At 30.8% G+C, this 13,850-nt stretch overlaps 1 protein-coding gene across 1 annotated transcript in view; it reads left to right on the forward strand.

Moving 5' to 3' along the window:
- Positions 1 to 4,841: 4,841 nt before the first annotated feature.
- The window catches only part of LOC123669469 (neural-cadherin-like), a 93,475-nt gene continuing 84,466 nt past the window's right edge, over positions 4,842 to 13,850 (forward strand). The window contains 1 exon segment of the mRNA XM_045603074.1: positions 4,842 to 4,893. Within this exon segment, the coding sequence (XP_045459030.1) occupies positions 4,842 to 4,893 (52 nt within the window).

Raw genomic sequence — 13,850 nt, forward strand, 5'->3', positions numbered from 1 at the left:
AGAAGCATTTAATTAACATATGAAAGAAAATTCTTAAGTCTTTGGCGTAACTAAATTGATGAAGATAAAATTACGCTTCAGCCTGTAATATCCCACTACTTAGGCCTCTTTCCCCATGTAGGAGAAGGATCAGAGCTTAATCCACCACGCTGCTCCAATGCGGATTGGCAATATATTTCCTACTATGAGTAACGATCGTTATCAGGTGTACATGATAACAACCGGGACCAACGGCTTAACGTGCTCTCCGAGGCACGGTGGGGAGACCAACAAGGACTGCACAAACACCCAGACCACGGCAAACACCTGTATGGCCAATACCAATGTCTATCGTGTGCGGGGATCGAACCCGCAACCGCCAGTGCAACAGATACAATCCATGGCAGTAACCGTTGCGCCAACGCGACGTCAAGATAGTATTAGTTGAGACTTTTTTCTCTTTTTCATATTTTCTCTATTAACTTCATGTAAATAGATCTCAAACGTAAAAGGGTTATTTGATCGGAAGAGTTGACAAAATCATTTAACAGGTATTTCGTGATGTGAACGCCGAGACAGTTGGTTTCGTGTTTTTTCTTTCCCATATTGTTTAACTATCTTTTATATAAAGAATATCTTAAGAAATATTTATTGTAATTGCTTTTGTTTCAGTTTTAATATGTCTTAAAATGTCTTAAATATGACTTAAAAGCTTTAAATGGGAGGATTTCATAATAATTCTGCTTACCAATTTATTTAAAATGTAATGTCATTAAAGATAAAACTTTTCTTTATAAATTCAATTAGAAATTCATTACTTTTAGTAACATCGAGAATTGTGTGAACTGTTACGAGCCTCGACGTAGTTATGTTTTAAAAAAAAGGTTTAGTAATTAAAAGTAGAATTATTGATTAAGACAGCCGCCGAGAATGGATGTTGGATCGAGACTGATTGACTGATGACTGGGATTGTCGGTTGTGAGCTAGGGATGTCAGAGTCAGCGGAAAAGGTATGAGGATGCGTGGTGAGCGGAAAAGGGTACATATAATATTTATAACAGAACCAAATTTATTAAAACACCTCTGATTCAGTATTCAAATGATATTAATCGATTTTTGAACTTTTAATCAAACTCTCAAAACTTTACAAATATTTATGTAATACAAATTAATACAATGACTATTAGAGAAGTTTATGAATATCTACAAAGATAACAAAAGTGGGTAAGAAGCTCGGATTTCAAGAAGTAAAATAGAATCTAATTTTGAGTTTAAATGTTTATTAAATTTTTAATATGTATAAGTGATTTCCTAATATTTATTAATGTATGATCAAAGTCAACGAGAACTCATTTCGTAATTAATAGTAGTCTTATCAACTTCGATTATACATCCCATCCCTTTTCGACTTAATCGACAGGACTACGGATAGGAAGGTGCAAATTAATTACAGAGATAGCACCCCTTGACTCATTAGATTCCACTTAAATAAAATTAATCGTAAAACTCTTACAAATTTAACGATTCAGACAAATCATGTAATGGATGGATGTACCTACATATTATTTACTGTTTCATCTTGATTACTTGATTTTTAATTATTTATTTATTTTTAAATCTGTAAGTTTATGTTACAGTTACCTTAAGAAGGTATTTTACATGTTTCTTGACAGCTGCGTACGATTTTATGAATGAGACATAAATGGCATTAAATACTTATTTAATCAAAAGGCTAAAACATTTTGGTTTGACTGTCGTCAATACTATTTTTTTTAAATATACATCAAGACGTTTAGGGGCAAAAAAAGCTGTTCCTAACTGAAAATTTATAAAATATATATTGTCTCTGGTGTATAAAACCTACTAACTATTTATAATAATCGCAAGGCACTTAAGACAGATATAGTGACCAATGATAATCATTATTGTTATATGATGGTTTAAAATATAACTATAGTGACTTATTATATTTATTTGACTTTGATTTGATCTCATAATATTTGTACCGATATAATATATGTACAATTTATGGACTTATCTTACACTACGATCATTTTCAAACAACCAAGAAAAATAATATTGTATTAGCGAAAATAATATCCATAGTAAAAAAATGCATTTGGAAATAAAATATAGGTATAGGTAATTAAGTTGAACTAGTAGTTAAACTTACTTATGTTATTATTTCTCTTGAATCGCTATATAGCAATTATAGGTAGCAGGATGAAGCAATGACAATTTTGTTGAAAATGGAGATAAAATATCATAACTTTTGCGAACATCACAAGCAGTGAACAATTTCTTGGTAACTTAATTTATTTGAGGATCCCACGAAATTGATCTATTAAATGTAAGGGCTAAATTTTATCTAGTCAATGTGCGATAAAAGTTGTTGACATCCGATAAAAGCGTGTAAATTTTTGTTCCGACTGATATACCTCCTTCAGTTAAAAAAGCTACAAAACTTCCTGATCCAGATTATCTGTAGTATTTGTCAGTTCTATTACGGTTATGTGTAATCACGATTCGAAATAGCTTGTAAGCTGTTTGTAGTGATTAGTGATCAGAACAATAAAAATAGGAACTAGAAATGGATACATAATGCTATCTTCCGTTATACCGTCACAAATACTAGACAAATCAGAATTCACCTATGAGAAAACTAATCAAGCAGCAACGAAACTACTCAATCAATTTAGAATGTACCTTGAGACGAGATATAAATTATTAGACTTTCATAGTCACTAACGCTATAAATTATATATTCGACTGTTATCGGCACTCAAAGTGACCAACATCAAACGTGGTATATATTCCGTTTTACATATAAATCAAACTTTTAGAGAAATTCAAATACTAGTTAGCATATAGGTCCTACTACGAATATATTGAGAGTCAAGTAATAGCAATATAGACAATTTCTGCTTATCCGTTGTCATGCGTATATCGTCACTCACTTTAACTAATGCAGTAGTCGTATGACATGAATGGAAATCGGATTGATATGGATTTAAAAGGTCATAACTACAAAGGGGAAGGTCAAGAATGTTATATGAAAGACGTTAAAGAACTTTAGACAGAAATGGGAAAAGAAATAGAAGGTGGAGATCGGGAAAGGAAGTAGAATTAGGTTTTCGGTAATGGCATGATTAGAACGTCGTTTTTGCTGCATGAATATTTAAAAATGAACGTATAATAAGCGCTGATTAATATTTTTTTTATATAACTAGGTCGGCAAACAAGCGTACGTATCACCTGTTGGTAAGCGATTACCGTAGCTTATAGACATCTGCAACACCAGAAGCATCGCAAGCGCGTTGCCAGCCCTATCCCCCCCCCCCCCCCCGAGAACAGTACTAGTTCTCTTTTTAAAACACGTAAATAATTAATAATTCTAAATAATTGTCTTCTCGACATTACAATAAATTTATTAATATTTGAAAAAGAAAAACAACGAGCTGTAAAAATTAAAATTGTTTGTAATTATAATTTTATTTTAATATTTACTCATGACGAAAAGTGCTGCTAACTATGATTCCTAGTATTTAATGATAACCAAGTAAATAAAGGTTTTCTTCTGAACAATCGTATGACTCCGATCGTACTTACTCTTTTTTTTTTATTAAATAGAGCTTAAGAGCCTCGCGTTGCCTTTATTAGTCATTTTTTTAAATATTTTTAGGGAAAGCCCTATAATGGTATATTTATGTATCACTTACCCTCGCATTTTTATAACAAGTATAGTTGCAAACTAACCTTAATTCCATTTTGAAGGTAAACTATATTATTATTATGTTTTTGTAGAAAAAAGAAATGTAATGTTTAACACGTTTTTAGATTAAACACATTTTTGTCGGTAAAAAAAATATATAATATACATAAATGTATTAATAATAATTCATACTATACTCGTACATAAAAATTGTAAAATATCAAAGTTTGTATATGTAGTTCTTAAACTGTGACATAAAACTAATGTCGAGCAATTTTGTTTATGGAACGCTTACAACTTGCTTGACCTTTGCATCTCTCCAAGGACAGTTATTAACCATAAAATATGCCACGCCTAAGTTTTAATTGTAATATTAAATTTAAATAAAACTAAACCTGGTAGCTAATTACAAAATTAACAGTTGTTTAAGTTTATAATTGTAGTATAATTTTAATATGGAAAGAGTCTAGGGAATGTCTTTGAGGCTTTATTCCCATGCGCGAAAAGTATGTTTGACTTTTCTTAATATGCCTCGGGTTTATTTTCTCTATATTCAATTACTGCGCAGAACATTTGTATTATTACTTCATATACTGTGTGCAAATATGATTAAAACTAATATAATATTTCTTATTAAAATAATGTTCAATAAGATTATTTTTTGTTCAAATTGTTTGAATGTCGTTTAAAAAAAATGTTTTTAGTTATTATTACTGTACCACCGCGAGGAGAATACGCTTTAAATATTCATCGTCCTTTTTGAAGACTTCATTTCTCTTTAAGTGCTCTAAATTATTTAGAGACATTAATTGGTTATTAGGGCATGTTTTTGTGTTTGGAAATGTTGCTCGCTTGCCAGAACGGCAAGGCGGGGTTGTAGGGCGGGCTCAGCGACGCGGCAGTTGGCTCTAGCCCGCTTGGCGATCACTCGCTTTGCGCGTTTTCCCCATCCATGAAAATCTTAAATTTCTCAAAACGATAAATTTCGCCGCGAAAATTTTAAAATGAAATAATCATACGTAAGTGTAAAGTGCTTTGGCTTATGTAATTTTTGATGAGTGTAATGCGAGTGGTTTGTGTATGTAATAGCTGTTGACACTGAGTGCGTCATGCGGTGAAACGCCGCCGGCTGCTTTCAGCACGCGCGGATATGGTTGACCCTCTGAAAATATTTTGGGTTTTAACGAACAGTACTTATTTAGGTATTTATTATTTAAATCAATTATTCGATTTTGATATTTTATTAGATATGTATCAAACAAAAATTTTGTATTAAATTGTATTTTTTAATCAACTGAATAATTGATTAAAAGGTGTTTGTTCGTGACCAAATCAAATTAATATCAATTAATATCACTGTTACAAATTATACCGAAGGATTATCACAGAGCTTCTAACTTAGTTTTTTTCTGTTTTTACTTGCACAGAAACAGAAATACAATGAATCATTCTTTATTAACTCGTAAAAGAAGAAAAAACTCGTTATGGAAATATTTTTCCGCTTATTTCAATTTCCTTTCTTTAACGATACTTGTATTTTTGTGTGATAATTTGACAAGTTTATGATAATTGGTAAAAAGTTTTTATTATATATATTTACTATTTAATGGGTGTTCTCGATGTACAAATAAGAACAAGGACAACTGGCCTGAATAAAAATAAAACGTAACACATTTCTGGAAGACTAGAAAATCGTTTATTTAAATACTCTTAAATATATAACTATAAATATTAATTGTGATATCATATAGGTATATTAATACGCTAAGGTTTAAGATGTTTGCCTTCCTTTTTAGAAAAAAGCTTCACAATTATTCCACATAAATTATATATCATTTTATAGATAACTAGCTGACTCGGCAAACGTTGTCTTGCCGCTAAACGCTATTAAAAATAGGGGTTGGTGATAGAAGGGTGAAAATTTAAGGTTGTATGTATTTTTCAACGCCAAATCATAATAAAATAAAAAATTAATAATTTATCTAAAATTAAAAAAAAATAGGGGTGGACTACCCTTACATTTAGGAGGATGAAAAATAGATGTTGTTCGATTCTCAGACCTACCCGATATGCACACAAAATTTCATAAGATCGGTCAAGCCGTTTCGGAGGAGTTTAACTACAAACACCGCGACACGAGAATTTTATATATGTACTAGCTGTACCCGCGGCTTCGCCCGCGTTGAATTTTCGCCAAATTTCATCTTTATCCATCCTAGATGGATGGACCTTCCAGCTGTTTTTGGGTTCTCGTGATGAGTGAGTCAGTGACCTTTCTCTTTTATATATATAGATTACGATGTATTATTTGGACACCTCCTCACCATCTATAGAGCATATATTTTAAATTTCAAGTCTCTTACTTCAAAGACATAGAACTTTCATACAAATTTCCAACCCCGTTTTATCCCCTTAAGGGTCGATATCGTAAAATTTGTTCTTAGAGGTTGTTTACGCTCTATAAGGAACCTACCTATCAAATATCAAATTTGTAGCTGTTATAGTTTCGGGGATTTCGTGATGAATGAGTCAATGTACCACCCCCCGTTTTAACCCCGAAAGGGAGTTGATTTCTAAAGATACATTGTTTAGAAACCTCCTCACCATCTATGGAGCATACATTTTAAATTTCAAGTCTCTTACTTCAAAATCATAGGACGTTCATACAAACTTGCAACCCCCATTTCACCCCCTTAGGGGTCGAGTTTCGTAAAATTTGTTCTTAGCGGATGTTTAAGCCCTATAAGAAACCTACCTATCAAATGTCAAATTTGTAGCTGTTATAGTTTCGGAGATTTCGTGATGAATGAGTCAATCTACCATCCCCCGTTTTAACCCCAAAAAGGAGTTGATTTCTAAAGATACATTGTTTGGACACCTCCTCACCATCTATAGAGCATACATTTTAAACTTCAAGTCGTTTACTTCAAAAACATGGGACTTTCATACAAACTTCCAACCCCCTTTTTACCCCCTTAAGGGTCGAATTTTGTAAAATTCGTTCTTAGCGGATGTCTACGCCCTATAAGGAGCCTTTCTGCCTAATTTCAAGTTTGTAACTGTTATAGTTTCGGAGATTTCGTGATCAGTGAGCCGACCTACTATCCCCCGTTTTAACCCAAAAAGGGGTTGATTTCTAAAGATACATTATTTGGACACTTTTTCACCATCTATCTATAGAGCTTACATTTTAAATTTCAAGTCTCTTACGTCAAAAACGTGGGACTCTCATACAAACTTCCAACCCCCATTTTACCCCCTTAGGGGTCGAGTTTCGTAAAATCCGTTCTTAGCGGATGTCTACTTCAAAAAAAAAAATAATAAATTTCAAGTTTGTAGGTGTTATAGTTTCGGAGATTTCGTGATGAATGACCTTTCGCGTTTATATATATTATAGATATATAGATTAGATTGCTTGCTCTACCGGCGACAATAAGTAAAAAAATGTTATTGCTTTTTTTTTGTTACTTAAATAATTATAAAATTATATATATATGTGACGGCTTTAATTTTGAAACAATGTCCACATGATTGACGATCAATAATTTTTTTGTTCAATTTCAGACCTGTACATAATACAAAAAAAAAAACTCACGTATAAATAGATACTTTTTGTAGTTTTGTAAAGTAATAATTATTATAAATGAATAAATTATACTTATTTACTACGAATTATTCGCACGGGTATAGCTAGTATTATTAATTCGTATTAAATCATTATAAGTTTAATTAAGTTGACGTTAATTGAGGAAAGTAGATAATAGATGTATTTTAATTGTTTGAATTATTCTCTTCATTAAACAGATGTATAATAATGGTCTACGCAAACTGAGAGCCCAAAATGTTTTATTACTTATGAAAATAATATAACAGAGTGGTTTTCTTTTTTGATCAAAGTCAAAAATTGATGAACGATACCAAATAACCTTTTATAGCAAATTAGTTGTTTGTAATGTTCTGTGATTTGTTTTGAAGAACAGTGTCGGTTAACCTCTCAGGATTTGCTTTTTTCATAAAAAATTAAATAAGGTAAAAAATAAACTTATGTGCTTGTAATACTATAGAAAAACTAGCTGACCCCGCAAACGTTACGCCATAACATAATAAACGTTTTGCCATAACACAAATTTCAAATATTTTTCTCAATTTGATCGCAGCACCAACTGTCGGGACAAACTGAAATTAAAATAGAATAATATTTAATATTTGATGCTGCGATGGTAGCGCAGTCTATCGGATCCAATGTAAAACATTCCAAAATTAACAACTACTTATAAATGAAACATTAGTTAAATAAACATTTTCCAGTGGACCAAATTGTGAATCTAAACCATCCTCGAATCCCCTTGAACTCACACATTTTTTTTTATCAAAATCCGACCAGCCGTCTCGGAGGAGTTCAGTGACATACACACGCACACAAGAAATATATATATATATATAAAGATATTTATTTTAAGACTTTAAAGTACGTAGTAATATAATTAGATCTATGAAATTAAGCATACGAATAGATATACGAATTTCTGTACCCTTATCTTCTATATGAACACTTGAGAAAAATATATTTTAAACGTATTTTGTCTTTCTTTGTCTTCGCGTCTCATATATAAATATATTTATGTTCGGGGATTACTTTGTCGTTTATGAACCGATTTTGATAATTCTTTTTTTGTTGGAAAGGAGATATTCTAAGTGTGTTACCATGATAAGGAAACCAGGATCTGATGATGGGATCTCAGAGAAATCGAGAGAATCCCTCAAGAAACCGCATAAATTTTTACTGGGTGTACTGATTTTAATGATTTTTAATTTAATCGAAAACCGATGTTTTTCATGTGGTCACATTTAAATTTCATCGAGATTTGATTACAACTTTTAGATTAATCTTTGATAATGCCTATTTACTTGACTATTTTTTTGTCTACCTACATTCTATTACTTGTCGATGTAATTGAAGTCAGTTTTTTTCGTTTGCCAGCAAACACAATTATGACATGTTCGTGTTATTAAGTTAAATCAGTAAGTGATTAAGAAGATCGTAATTCTTAATGTATTTAACACACGTTGTACCATAACACATAAGTAAGAAACATTGTTTGGCTAACGTCGCAAAATCTAATTACTTCCCATGAAATTAATGCTAATTATATTATCTATGAGATCTTGATGTAATCAAGGCTATAAATACGAGAAACCGTCTGCTTAAATTAATTGTTACATACGCATTATATTGTGTCACATAATTTGTATAACGTACCGAGCATTTTTTTTTTACTAAGCCACATCTTATGTTATTATTAAATATATTATTTTATTTATTTCTTGAAAGGATTAGCAACAGATGATACACAATAGATTTTTACAAAACAGTGTAAAAAAAATCCACGCTCACTGTGTTCATCAATTTATATACAACCACAACTAGCACAAGTTTTATTTTAATGCAAATTAATCTGAAACTTAAGATTATGCGTTAATTAATTAAAAAAGAACTGTTCTGTTTAATGAAAGTAAGCTGTATGCCTTTTCGACAAAAGAAAGGTGTTGATTTTTTTGTTGGAAGACCTCCTAGGATGTTTTCTTTTACATCAGAGTACAAGTAAGGTTTTAAAGACACCATAACGTTTGTTTGAAAACGCGTGCTCTCCTAATAAACATCTCAGCTATTAAAAAGTATTAAATTACAATATTGAATCATTATTTTAGTCAACGTTGTATTGTTAGTTATGATTATGACATCATGACCATTAAAAATCTTGTAAGTTAAAACCCTTATTAACTGTTGGTCACAAATACGACGAAAATTGAGGATAATTAGTTCTTACTTACTTTCTATCAATGTCCGAGAATACTTTATAAAAACTGCTTGTTATTTGAAAGTAATTAATTGGTTGTTTAATTATTTTACTTTTATATAAAATAAAGTGGTATTATCTCGACAAGAAACCTACTTATAATCTTCGCTTTGGAATTGTTAAATAATCTATTTTAAAAGTGTCCGCTCTCAATCTCCGTAAATTTTCAGTTAAGGACAATTACACGAATTCTGAAGTATAACGGATCGTCTGACTTTTAGCAGTATCCTGTTATATTATTGGATACAATATTGTTTAGCTCAATCAATGTATGTATCGTATTCACGTCAACCTAATTCAACAGATAATTTTGTAGAGTATAGTGGTCAGAACTTGAATCTTTACTTGTAAAATAAATGATTTTATTATTGTTTTCTAATGTTTACGCGAATTTTACTCATTTAATAAAACACTTTTTTCGGATTTTATCGCGGTTTGGACCTCCCGTCGCGGGAGGACCTCCCGTGACCATGGTTGCTGTAAAGTATCCGAAACGTCGGGAATCAAAAGTTAACAATAAACCGCGATAAAATCCGAAAAAAGTTTTTTATTAAATGATTTTATTATTTTATAATAAATTCTAACTCATTTACTTAGTTTTCAGTTATCATCATTGCCAAATCAAAATAAAAATCGAACATTTGCTATATCATTATTTACTTATATTGTATTTTAGTATTATTGGAAGTTTCACTTTTACAGGATACACTGAGACTATAAACTTATATGTTTAATTAAGTAATTTTGAAACTAAAAGTAAGGTTCATCAATAGATGCTTATAAAATAAACAAATAGGTATTAAAGCGTTTTTGCAAAATTTGTCCCTAGGAATTACATCGAAAAGAAAGTAAAAAAAAAAATGTTGTTCTGTTATTTTCGAAACTGGAAGACTAAAACTTTACTTTTGAACTTCTGGGTATAAAAAATACCTGTCTCCGCTTTATGCACTATAAAATACGGTTGAAACGGAAGTTTATACGGTAGTTGTTGGTTTGTTGGTTGTTGTCATTTTAAAACCTAATTGAAGTTGAAAGAACCACAAACGGTTTTATTTGGGCTTTTGATTAAAATGATTATTAGTACGCATTTCAGCATCTTTTTATGTTTTACCTTTTTTGAAATGGAAAAGGAACAAAGGTATTTGTTATAAATTATTTTTAACCAACTTCAAAAAAGGAGGAGGTTACTCAATTCGACCGTATATATATGTTTTTATGTATGTTCGGGGATAACTTCGTCGCTTATAAACGGATTTTGATAATTCTTTTTTTATTGGAAAGGAGATATCCCTGGTGTGAAACTCGAAAATCCGCACAACTTTTCACTGGGTGTACCGACTTTGATAATTTTTAATTTAATCGAAAGCCGATGTTTATCATGTGGTCACATTTAAATTTCATTGAGATTTGATTACAGCTTTTGGAGTAATCTTTGATAATGCGTATTTACTTGACTAATTTTTCGTCTACCTACGTTGTATTACTTGTCGATATAATTGAAATTGTGTTGTCTTGCAAACACAATTATTATTAAGAATGAATTTGTATGTTCCACTATTTATTATTATACTAAGCTTCCTTGTACGTCGCTTATTTTATTAATTTATCATTATGTATGTAGAGCAACATACTCCACTCGCTTGTTCATTTAAAAATTTGGTATACCAAGGACCGTTCGGTGAGAATATCGCACGAAAGGGTTATCACTTACACTAAAGCAATGGTGAACATAATTGTGGCTGGCGGGGTGAAGCTCGGGGCGCGTCCTCGGTTATTTACGTACATACTTTACAATGTACATGCAGATGCATATAATAGAAGCGTGTTCTTACATTAGATTCAACATAAGAAGCATTTAATTAATATGTGAAAGAAAATTTTTAAGTCTTTGGCGTAGCTAAACTGATGAAGATAAAATTAGTTGGAAATTTTTTTTAACTAAGAGTGCCTTGAAGATCACTCTTTTAGCATAAGGACCGCCTATTGTTGGTGAACAAGAAGTGGTGACTTCTTTTTACTTTTAATCACTTTAGCCTATTGCAGTCCACTGCTGGACATAGGCCTTCACAAATTCGCGCCAAAAGTGCAAAAAGTGCGTGGCGTGAACTCATGTGTTTTTCCCATAGTTACCACGCTGGGCAGGCGGGGTGGTGGTTTACTTTTAATGTTGTTATGTTTATTACTTATTATGTTGTTCAAAAATCAGTAAAAACCACAAGTAACAAATAATATATGAAACACTTGCCGTAAAACTATTGTTACATAACGTTTGGTCATCATGTAATTTAATACACTCTCATACCGATGTGTGATACTATTTTTATAATAAAAAAATATATACGAGTGCTGTAAGTTTTCAATGCAAGTTTTTTGGAAGTTATTTATTATTTTTTCAACCTTTTAATATTTAATTTCACATAATAAGTGGAACAATAAATTTAAGTGTTTTGCATTAAAACTTATTCTTAGATCAGCACTATAAGAAATATAAAAATTCATTATATATTTTGACAACTTATTTGTTTTACTTACATTAAATTACTCACGAATTTGGACTACAATTTCTCGATTGACGTGACACCTTTAGCCATAACAAACCAAGCTCAATTACTTAATTTTTAAATCGAAAGTAATTCCTAAGAAATTTTATTCCATTGACAATTCTTAAGAAGAAATTCTAAGAAATTAATGAAAATAATAACGACAAATTTGTTTTACAATAAATTTATATAAAGATGTCGTGTCGTCGACGATGACATTGTTCTGCACATTATTATTTGTATCACTCGCACCTTCAGACGAATCCAATATGATCTATAGCATGCTTTCTACAACACAAGTATTAAATTAAGTTAGCACACAAATATACACAAACGTACAAACACCTATAGGTCAAAACATTTATTTTTGATATTTCGCCGTATTTGAGTAAAAAACAAAATTGTGTAGTTATTTTTACGAAATAAACACGTAAATACTAGTTGACTGCGCTTGAACGTATAAAATACATTTGTAAAGTTACGATACCCTTGTCACCGACATGTCCAAAAAGTTGTTTTTGTGTTTTCTTCTAAACTAGTTTCATTTAATGAAATGCCAGACAAATTACGTCCAACACCACGTCAGATAAATCTTTATAGTTCTTTATGTCACGTAAACAATATTATGTTTTTCATATGAAAATTTTAATTAAGTATAGGTTAACGAAATTTTATTGTTACTCTTTATGACTATAGGCTATAGAAATACACGGCACTACACGTTCCAAAAATGTTATATACAAAGACTTTTAATTCATGTTTCTCTATTGAGCTGTCCACTTATGTTTTATTAAAACAAAACCAAAAATACATTCAATAATTGTGTTTGTTCTCAAAAAAAATAATAAAATAAATTTCACATCGACAGTCAACTCATAGCGACAAGTATAGTACAATGCACATTATCAGGGAAAAACTTTAAAATTTAAAAGGGACCACGCGATTGGTACCAACCAGTTTTTAAATATAAAAAGAGAATTGTCACATGTAATTGGTACACCAAGTAAAAGTTTTGTGGTAACATATAAAAATAAAAAATACACACAAATTGAAAACCTTCTCCTTTTTTTTAAATTGGTTAAAAATGAGCTAATTTCGTATGGATAACTCATTCTTTTAAAAGGTATTAAAATCTATTTGTAAGTTGGACAATAAAAATAAATATTGCATTGTTAATCTTCTAATGTTTACGCGAATTTTACTAATTAGGATGCTTAACTTTTTCTGATTTTATCGCAGTTTATATTAGGTTTTTTAGATGCCCGAAATTTCGGATACTTTACAGTGACCATGGTTGCTGTAACGTCGGGCATCTAAAAAACCTAATAGACCGCGATAAAATCCGAAAAAGTTGTTTCATTATAACAAAAATTGTGTTGTTAAATTTTTACGGATAAACTTATGACGTAAGTTGGGCTAGCGTATAATGTAATATTCTCCATAGTTTTTTCCACTATTAGGCCGGGTCTGCTTATTAATCTAATTTCAGATCCATATGACCTTCGTTAACCTTTATAGCGAAGGAGTATACCCAGTAATCTGGGGTCGGAACAATTTTGTCTACCTATATTTTTAGTAAGGGATTATTATTAAAAGTTTGTTATAATAAATGTAACTGAATTATAACTACTGACCAACTGAATCACATTGAAATGGAGTTTATAAATAATCTTTTAATTACACTGATGCTATAGTAAAAATGGAGACAGTTCAAATTTATCCACGTAGATATATAAATGAATAAAAGGATAAATTCACAAA

This window comes from Melitaea cinxia, chromosome 3 (assembly GCF_905220565.1).
Source record: "Melitaea cinxia chromosome 3, ilMelCinx1.1, whole genome shotgun sequence".
NCBI lineage: Eukaryota > Metazoa > Arthropoda > Insecta > Lepidoptera > Nymphalidae > Melitaea > Melitaea cinxia.